Genomic DNA, 20583 nt, shown 5'->3' with positions numbered 1-20583 from the left:
GATTTATAGGATTTTCTTATGAAAATGAGGGCCGGCGCTGATATAGAGTTAGTCCAACACGCACATGCACGCGCGCACACACACACACGCGCACACACACACACACACACACACACACACACACACACACACACACACACACACACACACACACACACACACACACACACGGCAGACAATGCCAGGTGGCAATAATCAGACTTCTCCAGCTCAGACTCTGCCGCAGGCAGAGGGGAGAAAGGGTTCCTGCTCTTTGACCTGCACTCTACTCAATACGGGCTAGCCTCCCAGTCTGTCTAGTGTCACACACTCTGGAATGGCATCACAGTGACAGCAGTTTAACCGTTGGTAAACAACTACCCTTTACATGGTATACTCTAACACATTGGACCCTACGTACACACACTCACGTTCAAATAAACAAACTACTTATACACACACAGACCCCATACATTTTAAACAAACACACTAATTTCTCCAGCTTCCTTGTGGACCTTGATATTGACATGAATAGTCCCCTTATACATGCCGTGGATCGGTCTCGAGTGCTACTTCGATGTGAGTACGATTACTCGAGAACCTCGGAATACTCACCCTTCATTCTACTCGCACCTTTTACCATTTTCATACCTTTCATTATCCTCAGTGTCTCGAGTTCCATTGACACCTATTCATGTGGCACAACATCCACCTCTTTCATCAACAACCCACTCCACCTCTAAGTGATTGCTTCAAGGTCCTCTTTCCTTATGCAGAATTCCATATAGGAGCTAATAGAAACAATCAAGCTACCAAGTTTAGTCAGCCCCCATGGGCACAAAATCCCAAACTCAAACTACCAGCATGCCACTTGCAATGACGCAAAGGATTACATTCCAAGTGGTATGCCAGTGTGAATATTGAAACGTAGCGCAGGCGATGGGCTATACGGACAGGCAGCCATAGTGGCTGTAGAAAAAGAGAACAATCCAGATCCTACATTTCAGAACTACTTCTGTTCTTTTGCTTCTATTTCTATAATGGCCACCACCCTCTAGAGTGAGCCGACGTCTCCTCTTCCTGGTTCTGTGTGTGGCGCCTCCCCGTTTTGGTAGATTGGTAGAGAGAGAGGGGAAAAGGAGAAAGCAGCAAAGCGGCTTTAGGTGCGGGCGATCGAGGTTAAGATTGTAATTGGTCGTCTGTCCTTATCCCTGGTATTGGCAGGCTCCAGGGAAGGGCTTTAGCCTTATAGACAGGGGAGGGGGGATTGTGATGTCTAGCCTGTGCTGCCTCACAACTAGCCTGACTAAATTCCCCACCCCATGCCTGGGCCTTAGTGCACCACACAAACACACAGACAGACACACACACATAGAGAAAGGCAGCTTGCTGCTCAGCTGTTGTCAATGCAGCTCTGTTCAATAACTTAAAGCAGTTACAACACGGTTAGCAACAGATAGGCACACTGCATGGGGAAAGTCCTGTGGCTGGTCTCAACTACTTGAGACATGCATCCCTCCTTCCTCCTATCCCATTGCGATCACTGATTTAACGTGATAGGTTTTCTACCTTGAAGTTGTCTTTAAACCTATTTGCTGTCAAACAGCAAAATCCCCAAAAGAGGATTACGGAGAAATGCCTGTTTTCAAGTATTGAGAGGAGGCCTAACGTTATCTATGTGAGTGCAGGGCACCCCATGGTGTGTTTTGTTTGGGGTGTCTATAGAAGTGCAATTGGGAACAGTTGGGAGTCCGTTTTAGGTCCTCAGATCTGTGATTTATTGTTATGGAGTAAGGCTTGTCTCCACAACTTAACCCCACACTGCAGCTCTTTGAAGTGTGGTCGTGGGCATGTTTGCTTTTTTTGTGTGGCACAGCTTGTGTGTGTGTGCGTGTGCGTGTGCGTGTGCGTGTGTGTGTGTGTGTGTGAAATTTGGCATAGGTGTGTAAACATGCCTGTGTGTGTGTGTCTGTAGCAGTGAGAGCTTGCACACTGCTTTCTGGGGATTGTCTGTGTGTGGTAGGTTTAGGGCGTCACATGTCGAGGCATGTGCAGTAATAGCCTGAGCACCCAAAAACACTGTACCCGCTGGTGTTCCACTGCCCCGTAAGTAATACTTGGAAATCAAACTGGCGGTGTGTGTGTGTGCCTCCGTGCCAGCTGGAGCATGCAATGCCCACACACCCCTCACTGCAATTGATGTATTCACTCAGCCATGCGGCTTAACCCTTTCACATTCAACCTCAACTGGCCGAGGGCACTGCATCTCAGTGCTAGAGGCGTCACTACAGGCACTGATTCCACCCTGGGCTGTATCACAATCGGCCGTGATCGGGAGTCCCATAGGGCGGAGCACAATTGGCCCAGCATCGTCCGTGTTAGGGGAGGTTTTGACCGGGGTAGGTCATCATTGTGAAATAAGAATTAGTTCTTGCCTAGATACATAAAGGTTAAAAAATATATATAAAAAAAACGGGGGTGCGCTTTCACACACACACTAGGCTCAACTGTACACCCACCCCGCCCCCAACACACACACTGTTCCCCTCGCCTTGTTGTCCACATCTGCTCCTGTGAAAACGGTCCTTAGTTTTCCTCAGTGGATTCCTCTCCTCCGTCCCTCTCAGCCTTTCCCTGACCAGAGCAAGCCTTTACGAGGCTGTAAAGGCTGGCATTCTTGTTCTCTTCTGCCATTCCCACTCAGAATAATCCATATGAAGGGGAGGCCTTCTGTCCTTCTGTGGCTCAGTTGGTAGAGCATGGCGCTTGTAACGCCAGGGTAGTGGGTTCGATTCCCGGGACCACCCATACGTAAAATGTATGCACACATGACTGTAAGTCGCTTTGGATAAAAGCGTCAGCTAAATGGCATATATTATTATTATTATTATAAATAAACTATCTGGAGTGGACTTTAAAGCCCTGTCATAACCCACGGCAATGGAGCCACACCTAAATTGGCCGGCATTCCTTTGAGAAATGTTGTTTCTTCTCTCTAGGCTAGCTATTGCCTCAACAGCACCCAATGGCTATGAGAAGTACGGCACTGTGATATGGTGAGAAGGCATGGCCACATGACCATGTTTGATTATCCATGAGTTGTGTTCTGTTACTTGATGGTCAGTCATGTTATCATTAAGATGGGGAGTACAATTATTATTATACTCCATTCATGGCCAGGAAGGAGGAGATATGCACATACACGCGCGTGCACACACACACACACACACACACACACACACACACACACACACACACACACACACACACACACACACACACACACACACACACACACACACACACACACACACAGAGGCAGATCGATAAAACTGTCCATTAGTGTGTGGCAGGGATTAGAACAACTTTTAAAATATAGTCAATTGAATTATCTAGCTTTTAGATGGCTATAAAACATTACTTGTTTGGATAGTAAGGCAGACATTACATTATTTTCTAGCATTATGTGCCTATGTGAAAAGGGACACTTTGCTCTTTGGCCCATCTTACTTGGCCAGGGACCAAAGAAGTCAAAAGCAACAAATATTTAGTTGTGACATTTGAGTCTTCCAATACTCTTCTTAATTGCCCACTACCCACTGGTGTGGAGACACATAAGGTGACAAAGCTGGCTTTGAAACCTTCACATAAGTCAGACATCATTCCATGCTTCGTAGCATGGCATGTTCATAAGCCAGCTTTTATGGCCAGCTGGTGCAGGGTTATAACATGCCATGTCACAATGTGGACATGTCCTTGTGTATAGCTATGCACAGCCATCCAACGTGTCGTGTTAGCATTTGGCTAGCATTTGATCCCTCCACAATCAGCTAGCTTCATCTAGCAGACAGACCGGCTCATGTTTTGCTTTGGCGGGGGGGGGGATTTGATATGGATGGAGGATGGGAAAGTCCAGCTGTATTTGCTTACCATGGCCACCCCCCATGCTTCAACCCTTCCTCCAGTGGAGCCGATCCCTCTCTGGCTTAGGGGAACCAGTCTCGCACTATTCCCACGGAAACAGTTGCCAAAGCAAATTTGGCCATAGGAAATGGAGCCCCCCCCCCCCCAATTTCCCTCTCTCACTCTCCCTTTCCCTCTCTCACTCTCCCTATTTCGCTCACTCTCCGACCTGGTTTAGACTATTCTGAAGCACTGGCGCTGCGCCAGGTCTTTGTGTGTGTGTGTCAGAGTGGGTGTGTGTTCACCGCTCTCTGCTAGGCCTTCAAGTAACTTTCCAGTGTTTCCAGATTTCTATGAAATATAACGTACTATTATTTACAATATTCGTTAAAAAGCAGCTTTTCTGTGTTGGAATGGTGTGGGTGTACCCCAACAACAGAATGGTGAGGGCGTCTACTGGTTATTAAAAATGTTAATGTGAGTAGACTGCTGAGTGGACAGCTCGTCCTCCTCAGGTGGATGACGTCAATCCTCTATGAGGAAATGGCAAGCATTTTTTAAACAGCCTGTTTCAGATAAAAGTTTTTCAGATAAAGTGTTTCTTTTTTTTTCTTTCTTAATGTTGGCCACATATGAGTATAGGATGAGTCAACCCTGTTCTGGTTACAGGTTGAAGCTCAGTGCTAAATTAAATTCTCCCTATCATTATAAATAAGCCAATATGACACCAATCTCGATGGAAATTCGCAAATCAACTTGATTGGAGGTACACAACGCACTCCCCGCCTCTCGTCATGATCCGGCTGTCCATTACCAAAAATCCACGTACCAGATTTTATAATAGGGTGGTTAGCAGTTGAGTTTGAAGAGTATTTCTTATAGTACCTAGCTCAAATTCTAGACATTGAATTAAAACGAGACTATAGCATCCATAAAGTTATCATTGGACTTAAAAACGAATTGATTACGTTTGGAGGGTGCAACAGTTTTTATTAAATTGATCATTTAATAATCCGTTAAGAAACATTGTGACACTTTTTTGTAGAAATTCTGACAATGCTAACATTTTTTAGCCAAAACTCAAGAGTATTGCTGCCAGTCATTTGAAGTATATGCTAACAAACGTAGGCTACTCTATATAGCTAGCTATATGGGGGTATTCAAGCTGAGGTTAATAAATTCAAACAGATATTTTAGTTAGCTAACATTAGCTTGCTTGTACAAAGCCCAGCAGTTAGCCAGCCGCTGTATCTAGCTAACACCAGTCAACTGAAAGCTAGCTAGCTAACGAAGAGGCAAATAAAGGTAGCGAGCCAATGAATGTGGTTTTGTTTTAATTAGCTAGGTAGTTAGCTAGCTAACGTAACGTTATACCGGTCAAATGAGAGCTAACGTTGGCTAGGTCGCTAACTAACAAAAGAGGAAAGCTCGTTAGCTAGCTAGTAAGGTTTTTCACATAAGGCTGAAATCATCATGTTTAAACTGCTGAACAGGCGCTTGCGTGTAATCGGAGCACAACAAAAATATGCATTATTTAGTTATGAGTTAACAGCATGTTAACTTTTAAAAGTGAGATTTTCACTGGAAAGTTACTTTCAGGCAGGATGGGATGCCTGTGGAACAAGGAAAGTCATTAACTGCTCTCTCTCCCTCTATCTCGCATTCTCCCTCTCTCTCTCTTGCTTCTCTCTCATACATTTGTATTTAAGGGAGAGTTTCTATAGTCTGCTTAAATATGATCCCTCGCCACGCAATGGTTATCTTGCCTTTCCCTTCTCCCCTTTCGCTCCCTCCCTCTCTTTCCATCTGCCCAGACACCTTCTCTCTCCTCCTCCCCTTCTCTCTCTCTCTGATGTGGCTAGGGTGTGTGAGACTCCTGTCCCCTTGGGACCGGTGCCTAATTTAGCTGCGGCTGGCTAGCCTGTTCTCCCCTTTTTGTGGTGGCCCTAGCCTGGGCCTCTAGCCTAGCCTAATGTAGCCGAGCACAACCACGTAGAAGGGTCTGTTATGTCTGTCCCCATGGACTCTTCCTGGAATTGGAAACCTCAGTTGAGGAGGAACAACACCAGACCGCATTCTGTTCTGGGAAAGCCCAAAGTGCATCAGCCATATATAAAAAAAAAAGACAACTATGTTCTGTAGTCTGTATTTTCTGAAAGTTATCAACATTGTCCTTCCATAAGGACGTGGAGACTGAGAGAATGCTGTCAGGAGCAAAGTCTTAACGTTGGACTTACACGATATGTATATATTCCATTATTTTACTTTAAAATGTGTGTGTATTGTTGTGTATTGTCAGAAATTACTGCACTGTTGGAGCTAGGAACACAAGCATTTCTCTACACCGGCAATAACATCTTCTAAATATGTGTATGTGACCAATCAGATTTGATTTGATAAGTGATGGCTAGGACTGTTGGAGGTTGAAGTTGCAGGTTAAGGTTAAGTTGTGGAATTGGGCTGTTTTTGTTCTCGTATTAGGGAGACATGAAAAGAGATGGGGTTGCTAGATGAGGGTGTTTGTGTGTATGTAAAGGTAGTACAGATGCTGACCCCTCTCTCTCACTACAGAAGTCAGCTACCTGAACATATGCCTCTCGTCTCACCCCTTGCTGCTACTCGTACACACACACACACGCGCGCGCGCACACAGAAACGTGTCAGTAAATCCCTGGCTGTATATTTTGAACATGACTGCAATAGAACAGGGATATTCAATCAACAACTGAATACACCCTCTCTATACAGCAGCCCAACTAGATGGACTAAACATACTCACTTAACTGCTGAGCACAGAGAAAGTGTTCCTCGGTATATCAAAGTGAATACTAAATGAGGTACTTTCAAGTTTAGTCAGCAAAGCGAAGAAAAGTAGAATCTCCAAAATGCACATATCCAGTTGCACCGTATTTAGATATTTAAATAATTATAGTATAGAGTAGACACTTAAGATGAAATTGAGCCTAGTCTGCAGTGTTGAGCTTGTGTTGCTGTAACTCAAAAACCTGTTTATAGTTATTTACCTCACCGAGTACAGAGACACAGGTGTGTGTGTGTTTTAATCACATTTTCACGGAAACGCATTGTCTGACGCCTGTTTGTTTGCCAGCAGATGTAGACTTTGGGTTTCTGCGGTTAAGGCGCAGTGAGACATCTCTCGCTTCATGTCCTTCTGCGAGCTAGCAGCGAACGCTAGACAAGGCGCTAGGCTAATTTCCAGGAAGGCCCTCCCTTCCTGCAGTCACAGTGTGGCCCCTCCAGCAAGGAGGTCAAAGACAGGTCACAGGCAGGGTGGGACTCGATAGTTAGAGACTTTAATTTCCCCTTAGTCTGAGAGGATGTTAGCTTTGCACTAGCTAACACAACATGTTTGGTGCCACATATACATCATCTAGCGCCACGGGCCATTCTTCTCTCTGACGCAACCACGTCACTGACACTGTTGACAAGGTTTCACACTCAGGCCGCAAACTCAACGTGGAAGTGAGTTCGGCAGGCCAAACAGGAAGTGACCTCATTCACGCGGTCAATGTCACGGTCAGGGTTTGCCTAGACAACCAAGATGTAGTATAGTTGAAACCGGACCAGAATAAGACCAGAGTATGACATTGAAGCGCATTGTCCGAGAGTTGCAGGAATTTGGTTTCATTTTGATCGTGAGATGGAAATTTTAAATTGGGTTGAGATACGGTTGACTGTTTACCCCCGACAGTCTGTTTGTTTACCTTCCTGTGTTGTCCGGACTTTTTTTCTTCATTCTAGCTTGGATTTGCTTGCTTGCTTTTGTTGAATGGAATTCTGCTTGTTTGGAGAGGACATCCTGTAATCTGTGTCACAAGAAATGCAGTGTTGAATTGAGACAGACAAACAGACAGAGGGAGGCAGGGACAGTGAGAGACAGAGACAGAGGGAGAGAGCAATGAAAATGACACGGGAGTGTCAGTTCTACCTCTTGAGAAAACAGACCGTCTATCTACTGTACCACAAAGCCTCGGCTTTTTCGGCGAGGAGGATTTTTTTCAAGCCTTTTTAGATCCGACAATTATCCTCCCACCAAAATTGCCAAGTCACATTTCCCCCCCAGAATCAAGCAATTATCTAACTTACTAGGAATTTGATTGGCTCTGTAACATCCAAAACCCGCATTGGATGTGTAACATTGAGGGCTCAGACATGGAGTTGTCCGAGTAAGAGCCCCCTGCCTGTGTGGCCAGAGGTGACCTTTGCTTCCTCGTCTGCTCTAGTGTTAGCCTCAGCGCTAGCTAGCCATAGCATGAGTGTTTGACTGTGCTGAGCTGGATGCTACATTGGTGTACCACACTGTGATAGCTAGCAGACAGAAGAACTTGAAGAGGTTCATACAGGGCACATAGACTTAAACTGTGGGACTGACAGAGTGTGACGTGCCCCACCCACATGAGCAGACACACACGCTGGCAGACATGCATGCCACACACTCATCCGGAGAGCTTCCTGGCAGCTGAGCATTACCCGCTACTCTCTCTATCTTCTCTCTCTCTATTTTCTCCCTCCTTACCTCCATCCACCCAGCCAGCCCTCACGGGAAAAGGCTTTGTCACGCTCTCAACCCCGGGCTATTCCTAGGCGGTGGGGGTGCAGATACTATGACTCCACCGAGGTGTGAGATTTCAAAAGCGGGTATTTTCAGTGAGCCGAAACTCGTCTGGGCATGTCTCTCACACAACTTGGCTAATCAAAGACCTTATATTCGAGCGTGACATCCTGTCTATGCTGTGTAATCCAGACAGGATCATAAAAACAAGCCTTGCCCCTCCCTTTCTTCCACCTCACTCTTGCTATACAAGCATGTACTCTTGCCCCACATTTGCAGCCCACATTTGCAGCCCAAGCCAATTATTATTCTAATAATTGGTGTTATTGGCAATCCTGTTGCAACGCAGTGGCTTATCAGCATAGGGCTGTTGGCTTTCTAATAAAAGTAGATGTGTCCCACCTTGTGTAGGACACACCACACGTACAGACACACACACACACACACACACACACAGTTAGTGTTTGGGTGTGTGTGAGACAATACGTTGGAAGACAGCAATGTTACGATTCACCTCGGCCCGCCCTTCAGATTTCACTTCCTTCCACAAAGCACTGCCCCCAGCATTTCCTGTTTGGTCTGGAAGACCTTGGCACGCGTCCAGAGTACGTACGTACACACGCACACGCACACGCAGAGCCCTGGTTAGGTGGTCAGGTAGACGGAAGCAAGACATCTGCTCCTCTCAGAGACATTGGCCACGTCTGTCTGTGGCCAAACATCACGTGTGATATAACGAATGCTAGATTTGGACTCTCTAATGTTGTTCTTGTGTACAACAATATATTACAATCAGCAATTGTGTCATAAGGTTTGGTTTGCGTTATGATGCTAATGATGAGGGAGTGGAATTATATAGCTATTATACATTTCTATATCATTTCCAGATGCTCTGTTGTCATTCACTCTCGGTACAACTATTAGCATTTGCAAAACACATGTGTATCTCTTTTTCAAGCAAGATAGTAGTAAAGGATACACAGCATTACGTTTATTGGTTGGCTCGAGAGAATGAGAAAAGGAAGAAGAGGAGAGACAGAGACTTGCAATGAGGAGGGCTGCGGGGGAAGGGGGGTGGGCGGCGGAGACTAGTGACAGCCACAGCTTGGAGAGGCTGAGGTCATGGCAGTCCGGAACACAGACCTGCCCTTGTCTGCTTTTTAAAGACTCCCTCAGCTCAGAGACAGAAAGAGAAAGAGAGAGAGAGAAAGGAATAGAGAGAGAGACGTCTCACCTCTGCTGAAATACACTGTAGTACAATTGTCTGGAGTGCTGGCGTGTGCAGACTGTGTGTGAGTGTGAGCGCGTGTGTGTGTACTGTAAGTGTTTGAAGCAATGTAGCCTATCTTAGTGTCAACATTATTGCAACACTGCTCAAAAGCTGTCACTGTTGATAGTTGTTTGACCAAAACAAGCTCAACCTCAGTCAAACAGTCTCTGTATAACTTATAAGTGGGTCATACAGTATGTCAATATACCAGCTGGTTAAGAAGGACTTGCAAGCTCCAGTGTGAGAGTTGAGGCTTCCGTCTTGTGTTGTCTAACACTATAATAACCCTCAAGCACTCCCAACTATAGCAAATACACACACAGTCAACACCACTCCTATTTACCACTCCTATTTACACACACTTATAATCCGAGTTGTCAGACGCCTTTTCTGTGACACCTGTTTCGAGGAGTTAATTGTCGATTTGGGCTTACGCACGTACGCACGCACGCACGCACGCACGCACGCACGCACGCACACACACACACACACACACACACACACACACACACACACACACACACACACACACACGAAAGCCATCTTACACCTCTGGATGCATTTTCAGTTCACTGGCATTAGCGACTGGTAAGGCCATTGAGGATGCCAAGCAGTCAGTGCGGATCATATTGCCATCCGCTGGACAAAGGAAACGTCCGGTCTCTGAATAGAACATAGATTTGTACTTCTAAAATTGCCCTACAATTTGTCTTACATGCCATTTTCTCTTCTCTCCCTTCTTTTCTCTCCCCAGGCATCAGATCCCATCCCAGCCAAGAAGTCTAAACATGAAGACTTCCCATCGCTGCCCCTGTCCGCTGAGAAAGAGAAGCAACCCGATTGGTTAAGATCCCTCTCGGCTTCAGACAATACGGGGCTCAACTGCATCCAGCCCAGACAGAGACCCTCGGCTTTCAGGCCCTGGTCCCCTAACCTCTCGGCTGGGGACAAAGAGACGCCCAACCGCCCTCTGGCTGCACTGAGAGACAGGTGAGCTCAACATACGCACAACAACAAACAACAGCACACTACCCTGAAGAAACACACACGTCGACATAGTACACCAAGTCCATGCTTTAAACACACGTCAATGATCCAAGCCTCTAAAACAGGGAGGGGTGTCAAACATGGCGAAGGTGTTCAATCCAGCCCGTGGGTGGTTAGAGTTAAAATACTTTAAAATGACTCAATATACTTTAAAATCACTACAACCAAATCGAAAGTGTGTAGAAATGATTATGGACCAATATTCATACAGTTTCTTGACTGTCCAGCTCGCTAATAATCACTGTGCACAGTCAATGAACCTACATTCATACAGTTTATTTATTGACAGTCAGGGAGCAAAAATAAAAAATAAAACACATGGATAGAGGGACTATTTTTTTCCAAGTTTCAACGACAAGGAAATATAACCAATTTTCAGAGCGTCCCTCCGGACTTGGGTGAAGACCGAATGCTCCCCCCGGGACAAAATGTGTTCAACACCCCTGCTCTAAAACAATGAAAAAAAAAACACTGTTTAAAAGCAGCAACAGTTTGGTTGCTTTGAGAGCACAACCACGGCAGCCATTTTGGATGGGAATTTTGTGCTCATTCCTATGTCACGGAGGTGCTCCCTCCCAGAATGCCTCATGATCAGGAGGGCCCACCGGCTTGTCTGGGTGGGCTGAGGTCAGGGGGTAGTGCTGACTGTACCGCCGCCTCCCACACGGCACCACTCACACACACTCAACCGTGTGCACCCACTCGGAGTGAATCACCACACACACATAAGCACATAATACACACATTACATTCACAATTTTTCACTTAGTAGGAGTGAATATCTAACAGACTATTACGTGTGGCTGTTGAACCCATTTTGGATTGTGACATAAAGTATCACGTATGCTCATTGTTAGCTCATTGTCAAAGCATCCGCAACATTCTAAATTCTTTCCCTGTAGTCCAACCAAAAACACCTAAAAACCAACCACCTCTGACATCTTCCTCGCTCTTTCTTTCTCTCCCTCTTAGCTTCTACAACTTCAAGACGATGGAGAGTGCCGTGGCCCCAAACGTTGCCCTCACACCCCTCCCCCCGGCAAAGGCGGGGCCGCTGTCCCCGTCCGTGCCCAGCACCTTCCACCCCAGCGCCAGGGAGGCCCCAGGAGAAGGGGCCATCTCCAGGCCCCGGAAGAGGATGGCCACCGGGGAGCTCCCGCACACAGGCCCTGAGCCCCTCTGCCCCCCATCAGCAGCAGCCAGCAAGCCCCCACAGGAGGACTCAGAGGTTGAGATTGAGGTGGAGAGCCGAGAGGAATGTGAGTATCCCAGAAACATGTCATGTTTAAGATTAAGTTTGTCAACAGCCGAAAACCTCTTTCTCTGACTCAAAACGTAACATTACTCTCTCTCTATCCTCTCCTTCCCCAGTCACTTCGTCCCTTTCCTCCCTCTCCTCCCCATCCTTCACCTCCTCCAGCTCGGCTAAGGACCTGAGCTCGCCTGGCGCACAGGGCCCAGTGTGTACATTGACGTCGGCTGTATTGACCCCAGAGGGTGGCCCTTTCACTCGGGTAGCAGCAGCAGCAGTGGCAGTGGTGTTGGCCCCCGATGTACCCGGGGCCGGGGGTCTTGAGTCGGAGCTGGAGACCCTGAGGCAGGCGCTGGACAGCGGGCTGGACTCCAAGGAGTCTAAGGAGAAGTTCCTGCATGAGATCGTCAAGATGAGGGTAAAGCAGGAGGAAAAGCTTGGCTCAGCTCTGCAGGCCAAACGCAGCCTCCAACAGGTACAGAGACCCATCAATCAACTATCCTATATCCCAATTCATGTATCCTGAGTATACTAAACATTAGGAAAGCCTTCCTAATATTGAATTGCACCCCCCCCCCACACCCCTTTTGACCCCTAGAGCAGCCTAAATTCGTCGAGGCATGGACTACAAGGTGTGGAAAGCATTCCACAGAGATGCTGGCCCGTGTTGACTCCAATGCTTCCCACAGTTGTTGGCTGGATGTCCTTTGGTTGGTGGACCATTGTTGATACACATGGGAAGCTGTTGAGCGTGGAAAACCCAGCAGCATTGCAGTTCTTGACACACTCAAACCTGTGCACCTGTCACCTACTACCATACCCCGTTCAAAGGCACTTAAATCTTTTGCCTTGCCCATTCACCCTCTGAATGTCACACATACACAATCCATGTCTGAATTGTTAAATTACTTAAAATTCCTCCTTTAACCTGTCTCCTCCCCTTCATCTACACTGTTTGAAGTGGATTTGACAAGTGAGATCATAGCATTCACCTGGATTCACCTGGCCAGTCTATGTCATGGAAAGAGCAGGTGTTCCTGATGTTTTCTACACTCAGTGTATATTTAATCAAATATCCATAAATATTTATAAAATATAGAATATATAGAATTGCAGAGACAGGTTGATGAACTATCCCTGTGTGATGGGGAACCTAAGACTAAGATCTGACAACTCCCAGGGCTAATGTCTAGGTTTTAGCCCAATTCTTATGCCAGTTTGTCTTCGTTTCCTCAAACTCTAAGTGCCAGACGGAGGGCAAAATGTTAAGAACTTAGATGACTGGCGGCTTACACCATGACTTGGCAAAAACATTTTAAACGGATGTTGCTGCAAAAGCAGTCGGAGCAGACTACCATTTTTATTTCGGTATTGGAAAGAAACTATTTTTTAAACAAACGACAACTGTGTGTGTGTGTGTGTGTGTGTGTGTGAAGGTACACAACGTGCATCCTCTGACATGGAACATTATTCAAAAGTTCCACTTAAGTGACCAAATAGGACATTTTGTAAATTGAGCAAGTAGAACGGGGGACTTTTTTTTCTGCCCTTTTAATCATACTTTTACGAAATAGCTAACAAAGCTTGACGACAGACGTGCTTGTCCTGGCAGTTAGGTTCCCATGAGAAGGGTGTTTCTATATACACACACACATATACACACAGAGAGAGATAAATCTCTTAGTCTCTTGGTTTCAAAGAGGAAGGAAACCTCACATCTGTTCGCCCCCTCGTCTCCTTAACCCTTCACTCTGAGGACCTCACCCATCCCTATAGTAAACACTGTGGGTTGTGGCGTATTGAAATAGGAATTCTAGGTACATGTACAGTATATGGAGGAAAGCTCTATTTGGTGACCTGCCTATGAATGGGTCAGTAGCTATCCTACACGTTCTTAACTTTGCATCCCTTGACTGAAACCACTTGACTTGTTCAACTACAGTTGAAGTCGGATGTTTACATCCACCGTAGCCAAATACATTTAAACTCAGTTTTTCACAATGACGTCAGGACGCTTAATCCTCGTAATCCTCGTGAAATTCCCTGGTCTTAGGTCAGTTAAGGATCACCACTTTATTTTAAGAATGTGAAATGTCAGAATAATAGTAGAGAGAATGATTTATTTGAGATTTTATGTCCTACATCAGAACTTTACATTCACTCAATTAGTATTTGGTAGCATTGCCTTTAAATGGTTTAACTTGGGTCAACCGTAGCCTTCCACAAGCTTCCCACAATAAGTTGGGTGAATTTGGGCCCATTCCTCCTGACAGAGCTGGTGTATTATTTCTCCAGAAATACAATCTTTGTCCCCATGTGCAGTTGCAAACCGTAGTCTGGCTTTTTTATGGCGGTTTTGGAGCCGTGGCTTCTTCCTTGCTGAGCTGCCTTTCGGGTTACGTTGATTATATGACTCATTTTACTGTGGATATAGATACTTTTGTACCTGTTTCCTCCAGCATCTTCACAAGGTCCTTTGCTGTTGTTCTGGGATTGATTTGCACTTTTCGCACCAAAGTACGTTCATCTCTAGGACACAGAACGTGTCTCCTTCCTGAGCGGTAATGACGGCTGCGTGGTCCTATGGTGTTTATACTCGCGTGCTCTTGTTTGTACAGATGAACGTGGTACCTTCAGGCATTTGGAAATTGCTCCCAAGGATTAACTTTTTGTCAAGCAAAGAGGCACAGAGTTTGAAGGTAGTCCTTAAAATACATCCACATGTAAACCTCCAATAGATTCAATCGACGTCAATTAGCCTATCACAAGCTTCTAAAGCCATGACATCATTTTCTGGAATTTTCCTAGCAGTTTAAAGGCACAGTCAACTTAGTGTATGTAAACTTCTGGAATTGTGATACAGTGAATTATAAGTGAAATAATCTGTCTGTAAACAATTGTTGGAAAAATGGACTTGTGTCATGCACAAAGTAGATATCCTAACCGACATGCCAAAACTATAGTTTGTTAACAAGGAATTTGTGGAATGGTTGAAAAACATGTTTTAATGACACCAACCTAAGTGTATGTAAACTTCCGACTTCAACTGTATGTATTATAACACAGTACATTGTGCAGTAGAACGTTTTCAACAGACTTAATGTTACATTAAACTTGCATTGTTAGTTTGGATGAACTTTTATCAAATAATTTAACGCTATCTCTTTATCTGTTTACCAGGAGTTCACTATGAGATTCAGAGGATTCAAAGTTCAACAGGGTTTCCTCAGGCGCAATGTCAACAGTTAGCTTGTTGTCTGGTTTAGCGTCCCTGACTACATTTAATGCCAACTCTTCCTCTGTAGGCCAATGCTAATTTGCTTTTGCTAACTTGTACACGCTAATGGTAACTCAGTAATGCTACTGCTAGTTAGCTCATCCTAATGTTTACGTCAACTTTGTCCCATAGGAGTTGGAGTTCCTGCGGGTGGCTAAGAAAGAGAAGCTCAGGGAGGCCACGGAGGCCAAGCGGAACCTGAGGAAGGAGATTGAGCGCTTGCGTGCTGAGAGCGAGAAGAAGATGAAGGAGGCTAATGAGTCACGCATGCGTCTGAAGAGGGAGCTGGAGCAGGCCCGGCAGCTCCGAGTGTGTGACAAGGGTTGTGAGGCGGGCCGCCTGCGCGCCAAGTACTCGGCACAGGTGAGGACACACACACCATAGGCTACTCAAACCCAGACAGAGAAGAGGCCATAGTCAAAGTGTCTGTAGTCCGATTACATAAACACTCTGAAGCTGAGGCTATCCCTGAAAGTAATTGCAGCATTTATGTCTTACACCAAGGTTAAGCGCTCAAAGTCAACTAGGTAAGAAAAAAAAACTTTCCTTCTGCGTGGTCGAAAACATATGGGTGTAACCCAAAAAGCACAGACACAAGATAAGTGCTAGCCTAAAGAGGAAACAGGAAGAGACGTGTAGTTCCTTTTAAGCATCATGGGAAATGTAGATTAGACAAAACAAAAGAGAAGTACACTGGCCTTGAGTCCTGGTTTCTCTAAAAAGAGCAATTTACTTTCAAGCCCTGTCTTAAAAGCCTGTACTTGAGTGAATGTTTATAGTGTTTGTGGTATTTGGAGAGACAGCTAAGTTGGGTCTGTGTCGCTAGTTCACTGTTGTGTGTCTGGGTCGGGAAGTGGAGAGGCTTAGAGGTTTGCAATGGCGGGGGGAAGGATGTGGCTATGACGTCTTGCTGTCACACTGGCTGTGTGTGTGATTTAAGTTTTAAGAGTTAAAGAGATGATATTAGGTAGTAAACAAAAAAAATAGAATAACATGCTGAAAGTAGACACACTAAGCAGGTGTATTGTCTGGTTCCTAAGCTCAACGCTTCATGGTGTTTTTTTGTTGTTCCAGATCGAGGACTTGCAAATGAAGCTCCAGCATGCCGAGGCAGACCGCGAGCAGCTCCGGGCAGACCTAATGCTGGAACGGGAGGCCAGGGAGCACCTGGAGAGAGTGGTTAAGGAGCTGCAGCAGCAGCTGTGGCCCAAGGAGCAGGACAAGACAGCCAACAACTAGCCCCTTCCACCATCAACCCCCTTCCAATCCCCCACCATCAGCACCCGAAAACAAAACTACGCCCACCCCACCCAACCCAACCAGAGAGACTGAGTTAACAGAGACAAAATAGAGAAAAGCAGATATATCGAACCTCTATATGTGCACGTATCCATCCTCACAAAAAAATGTATGAGTGCTTGGGTGCATCCTTGGAGCGGAGCAAGAAACAAAGCAAGTCAAACTCTGTATGTATTACTAGGACAAGCACTGAAATGCACCTCTCCTCCAAAAACTGAAAATTGAATCTGAAGAAGAAAAAAACATAGCACAAAATATGGTTGTGCCTGTATTTTCTCTGAGACAAAAACTGGTGAGCATTTTGGATACAGACTTTTCTATGATGAAAAAAACAGGATAATAATACAAGATATTAGACTGGCCTGTTTAGAAACAAAATGGAGGGCTTTCAAAATGGCAGACGAGCCGAGCAGGAGGACTGGACTCTGCCCACGTGCCCCAGCAGGACTTCTACTCCATTTCCCGTGAAGAAGTTAAATAATTTTATGACTTTATAAGCTATTTAAGAGTTCATAGTGATATAAAAAAAATATTTTAAAAAAATCTTTGATTCTTTGTTCTATCGGAGCTTAAAAAAAAAATATTTACAAAATATATTAACAGACAACAAGCAAGACAAACTACCACCAGTACCACCATGGTTCGTCGGTGTGTAGAGCAGGCCATTGCGATCCACCGAGGAAAAGTTTGATCTTTTTTTTTGTACTATTCCAGAAATACATAACGTTTACTATGGGAGAGGTGAGGAGGATGGCATTGGACTAGATATTTTATCTCTTTGGAACTTGTAAAGAACTTATAAAGATAAACTTTGTGATCAATTTGGATCTGGGTGCAATCTGAAGCCCAGACCTCTGTCAGTTTCCCCGGGACTGTCGGTTAAAACTAGCTTGCCTGTGTTTCCTCCTTTTCATTTGATTACCGAGAGTTGACATGACTTGCTCAAATTAAGATTAAAAAATTAAACATTTGAATATTATGATTTTAGGGCTGGAAGTGGCACCTTTAGCCAGAACCACAAAATGTTATTTTGAATTAAATTATGTTATGTAAATATAGATATGTTTTTTTTTTACGTTACAATTATAAATCGCACTTTGTCATAACAAAATACTGTTATAATGCATTATACTCCCACTATTGTCTTCAATCTTCCATTGGAGAGGACATATCCATGACAAGAACCATATAAATCCAAGTGAGCATTTTGTTAATTATATGCAACTCATTTAAATGCAATGTATTCATGTGTTTAAGACAAAATATTGTAAATAAAATGAGAGAAAAGGGGTGTACACGCTTGCTTGCTGATACAGTTTGGGCTGTTGAAAAATGTCATTTCAATCATTTTTTGGCACTAATTATACCCCTTTGGCTGTTTAATCAATTGACACTCCTCAAAATAGAAAGATAGTGGGACGTAAGATTGCAAAACACAGAATGTCTTCGAGTGCTCATCTCTCCTACATTTTTGGTATTTATTAATACGCCAATGATTCATCGAAGTTCCAAGGTGTTAAACAGAGCTGTTTGACCAGTCATGGAAAAGCAGTGATTGTTAAGAGTCCGAAGACACATTGCTCACATGTTTACCTGGGAGAAATTCATGATTAATTCAAGAATACATTTAATAATGCTCCAAATACACAGTGGGTACAATGCAATCCGAATGTACGTTGTGTTTATGCCATTTTCCTTTGGTTGTTGATGTTCTTGTTGTTTTTAACGTGGGATATTTTTATTGCTTGTCTGTTTCTCCAATCGAAAACTCATATTTTCTTTCATATGCATGACATTTGAGAAGGTTTACCATACATATAGTCATTATTGGGCATTGATACTGTACATGTAAGGGTTTTATTGTGTTATGCAATATACAGAAAACATGTATTTTTTAAAGGAAACTAAACTTTGTTTATTACATAGATCAGAAGAAGAACTACTTCACAAGTACACCCCAAAACACAACACAAGTTCAAACGCAACGCTGGACAACCTCAAGTGCCTGAAAGTGGGCAGATGGTTTCCAGATCAGGAACACTGGCGATGAAGTAATTGTAGCTGGCCCATAGGGACATGCTCAGAGTCATCTCCACCATGGGATGTCATTCCCGTCACAGTGCAGATGTCAAGCCTGTCACACAGTGCAGACACTGTCAATGGAGGGGATACTTTCTTTTTGCACTCTCGAGGGGAGTATCTAGAACATTCTCCCTCCTCTCAGCACTATCCCTCTCGACAGGCCTGACTTGACTACCTTGCTCAAGTCACAAGATGAAGCTATTGCAGTTTACGGTAGTAATTACATTTACTCTACATTATCAACAAAAAAACAATTTAATTACTTTTAACTGCTAAAAAAACACTATCTGTAATTCATTCAGAAATGCTCTTTCAGAGATATGCATGTCAAAAACAATTATAGGTATCAACAGAAAACGTATGTACCATAGCTATGCGGTATTATAAGGTTAATCTTGGTTGTAGATAAGGATGTCATACCAGTTTTACATGATCTGGTCTGCCTATCCAAAGGTGGACATCTATGACTAGTGAAGAGGGCATTATGTTGAAGCCTTAACCAACATTAGAAAGGGCAATGTTATTGAGAGACTAACACTGAGTTTGTGACTTTGACAGACCTTAAATTGGCACATTTTATAGTTGTTTTTACACTCAAACAAATTGATATTTGTAGTTTCCTTTTCATGGTTTTCTACAAAAAGGGGAGAAAATGACGACATTGGCGCTTCGCTCCCAAGTAAAATAAAAAAACGGTTAAATTATTTATCATTTTCTAAACAGGAAACATTTTCCTAAATGGACGACAATAAAGCAGCAATAACAGTACATATTCATAGACAAAACTAGCCAGTGTGAAGATTAAAAAAGAAGAATTTACAAATGTAAATAATTTTTCATTTACAATATTGTATTATATATGTACAATGTTTATCCTTATTCAAAAAGAAAGCTTTTCTGACACAATAGCTGTCTTGTTTTTGTTTTTTTGAGTTTGTGTTTTAACCGAGAACATGTTTTTAAAAAATCCTTATTGCAGTGCGTTAGAGAATATACCCTACATAAATATGTTTTTATCCCATTGTTTGGATATTTTTTTTTACTGTAGAGTCTTTATATTGAATGACTTTTTTCACCAGTTCATATATATTTTTAACAATATATTCAATATCAAATAGTGTCCCCATGGTAAAAATGAGTCACACAGGAACTACCGTCACCTCGTAGATTTTTTCCCCATCCTTGTATCTTTTTAGCCCTACGCTGCTGCTAATACTATATCAACTTTACAATTCTAGAAATATTTTTATGTAAGAGGTAAATGTGTGCTTTCTCGTTTATTAATCACGCATATAGTATGAAAAAAAAGCTTGGCTTATTTATCTATTCCTTCCTTTCCCTTGTTTTTAGCGCGCCTTTTTCCACCTCCCCCCATCGACACCCTCTCCCTCTCTCATGACACGGACTATATTGTAAAGTAAAGGACTTTATGAGATTATGTTTGAAAATAGCTATGCTTATATACCACAGTGACTGAATGTACAGTGTATAGATGCATTACCAGAAATAAAGTTGTTTGTCCAGATTATATGACCCACTTTTCTTTCTTATAACTGGTTGTTTCAGTCAGTTTGACTGACTTGAATTCATCCCCCTACCTTGGGCGTCACAGTTTTGATACATGACAATGACTTAGAATATGTTGCAATAGCTATGCTGTTTACAGTATATATTGTTAGCGAGCGCTCTTATGAGCATGCATACCCCATTTGATATTGTGGCAGAGGTACGAAGACATGTAAATGTTGCTTAGTCATTGAGCTATTATTACTGTATCTTAGGTCATGAATTTAAGATTTGAATACATCAAATTCAAACTTTGGAAGACATTTGCTTTTAAATCGTTGTTTCAGGCAGAGAGGTAAAACCATGGTTGTGGCAGAGAGAGAGCACGCCCCGAT

General features: G+C 43.8%; 1 protein-coding gene across 1 annotated transcript in view; it reads left to right on the top strand.

The window, feature by feature from the left end:
- skia (v-ski avian sarcoma viral oncogene homolog a) overlaps positions 1-20207 on the top strand; it is a 76472-nt gene extending 56265 nt beyond the window's left edge. Inside the window, exons 2-6 of the mRNA XM_035739489.2 lie at positions 10480-10715; positions 11745-12031; positions 12144-12499; positions 15434-15664; positions 16376-20207. Of these exons, the coding sequence (XP_035595382.1) occupies positions 10480-10715; positions 11745-12031; positions 12144-12499; positions 15434-15664; positions 16376-16540 (1275 nt within the window). The 3' untranslated portion in view covers positions 16541-20207. The remainder of the gene's footprint in view (positions 1-10479; positions 10716-11744; positions 12032-12143; positions 12500-15433; positions 15665-16375) is intronic.
- Positions 20208-20583: the final 376 nt, after the last annotated feature.

This window comes from Oncorhynchus keta, chromosome 27, assembly GCF_023373465.1.
Source record: "Oncorhynchus keta strain PuntledgeMale-10-30-2019 chromosome 27, Oket_V2, whole genome shotgun sequence".
NCBI classification, from domain to species: domain Eukaryota; kingdom Metazoa; phylum Chordata; class Actinopteri; order Salmoniformes; family Salmonidae; genus Oncorhynchus; species Oncorhynchus keta.
The sequence above is the reverse complement of the archived record's forward strand: the minus strand, read 5'-3'. Positions and strand labels throughout refer to the sequence as shown.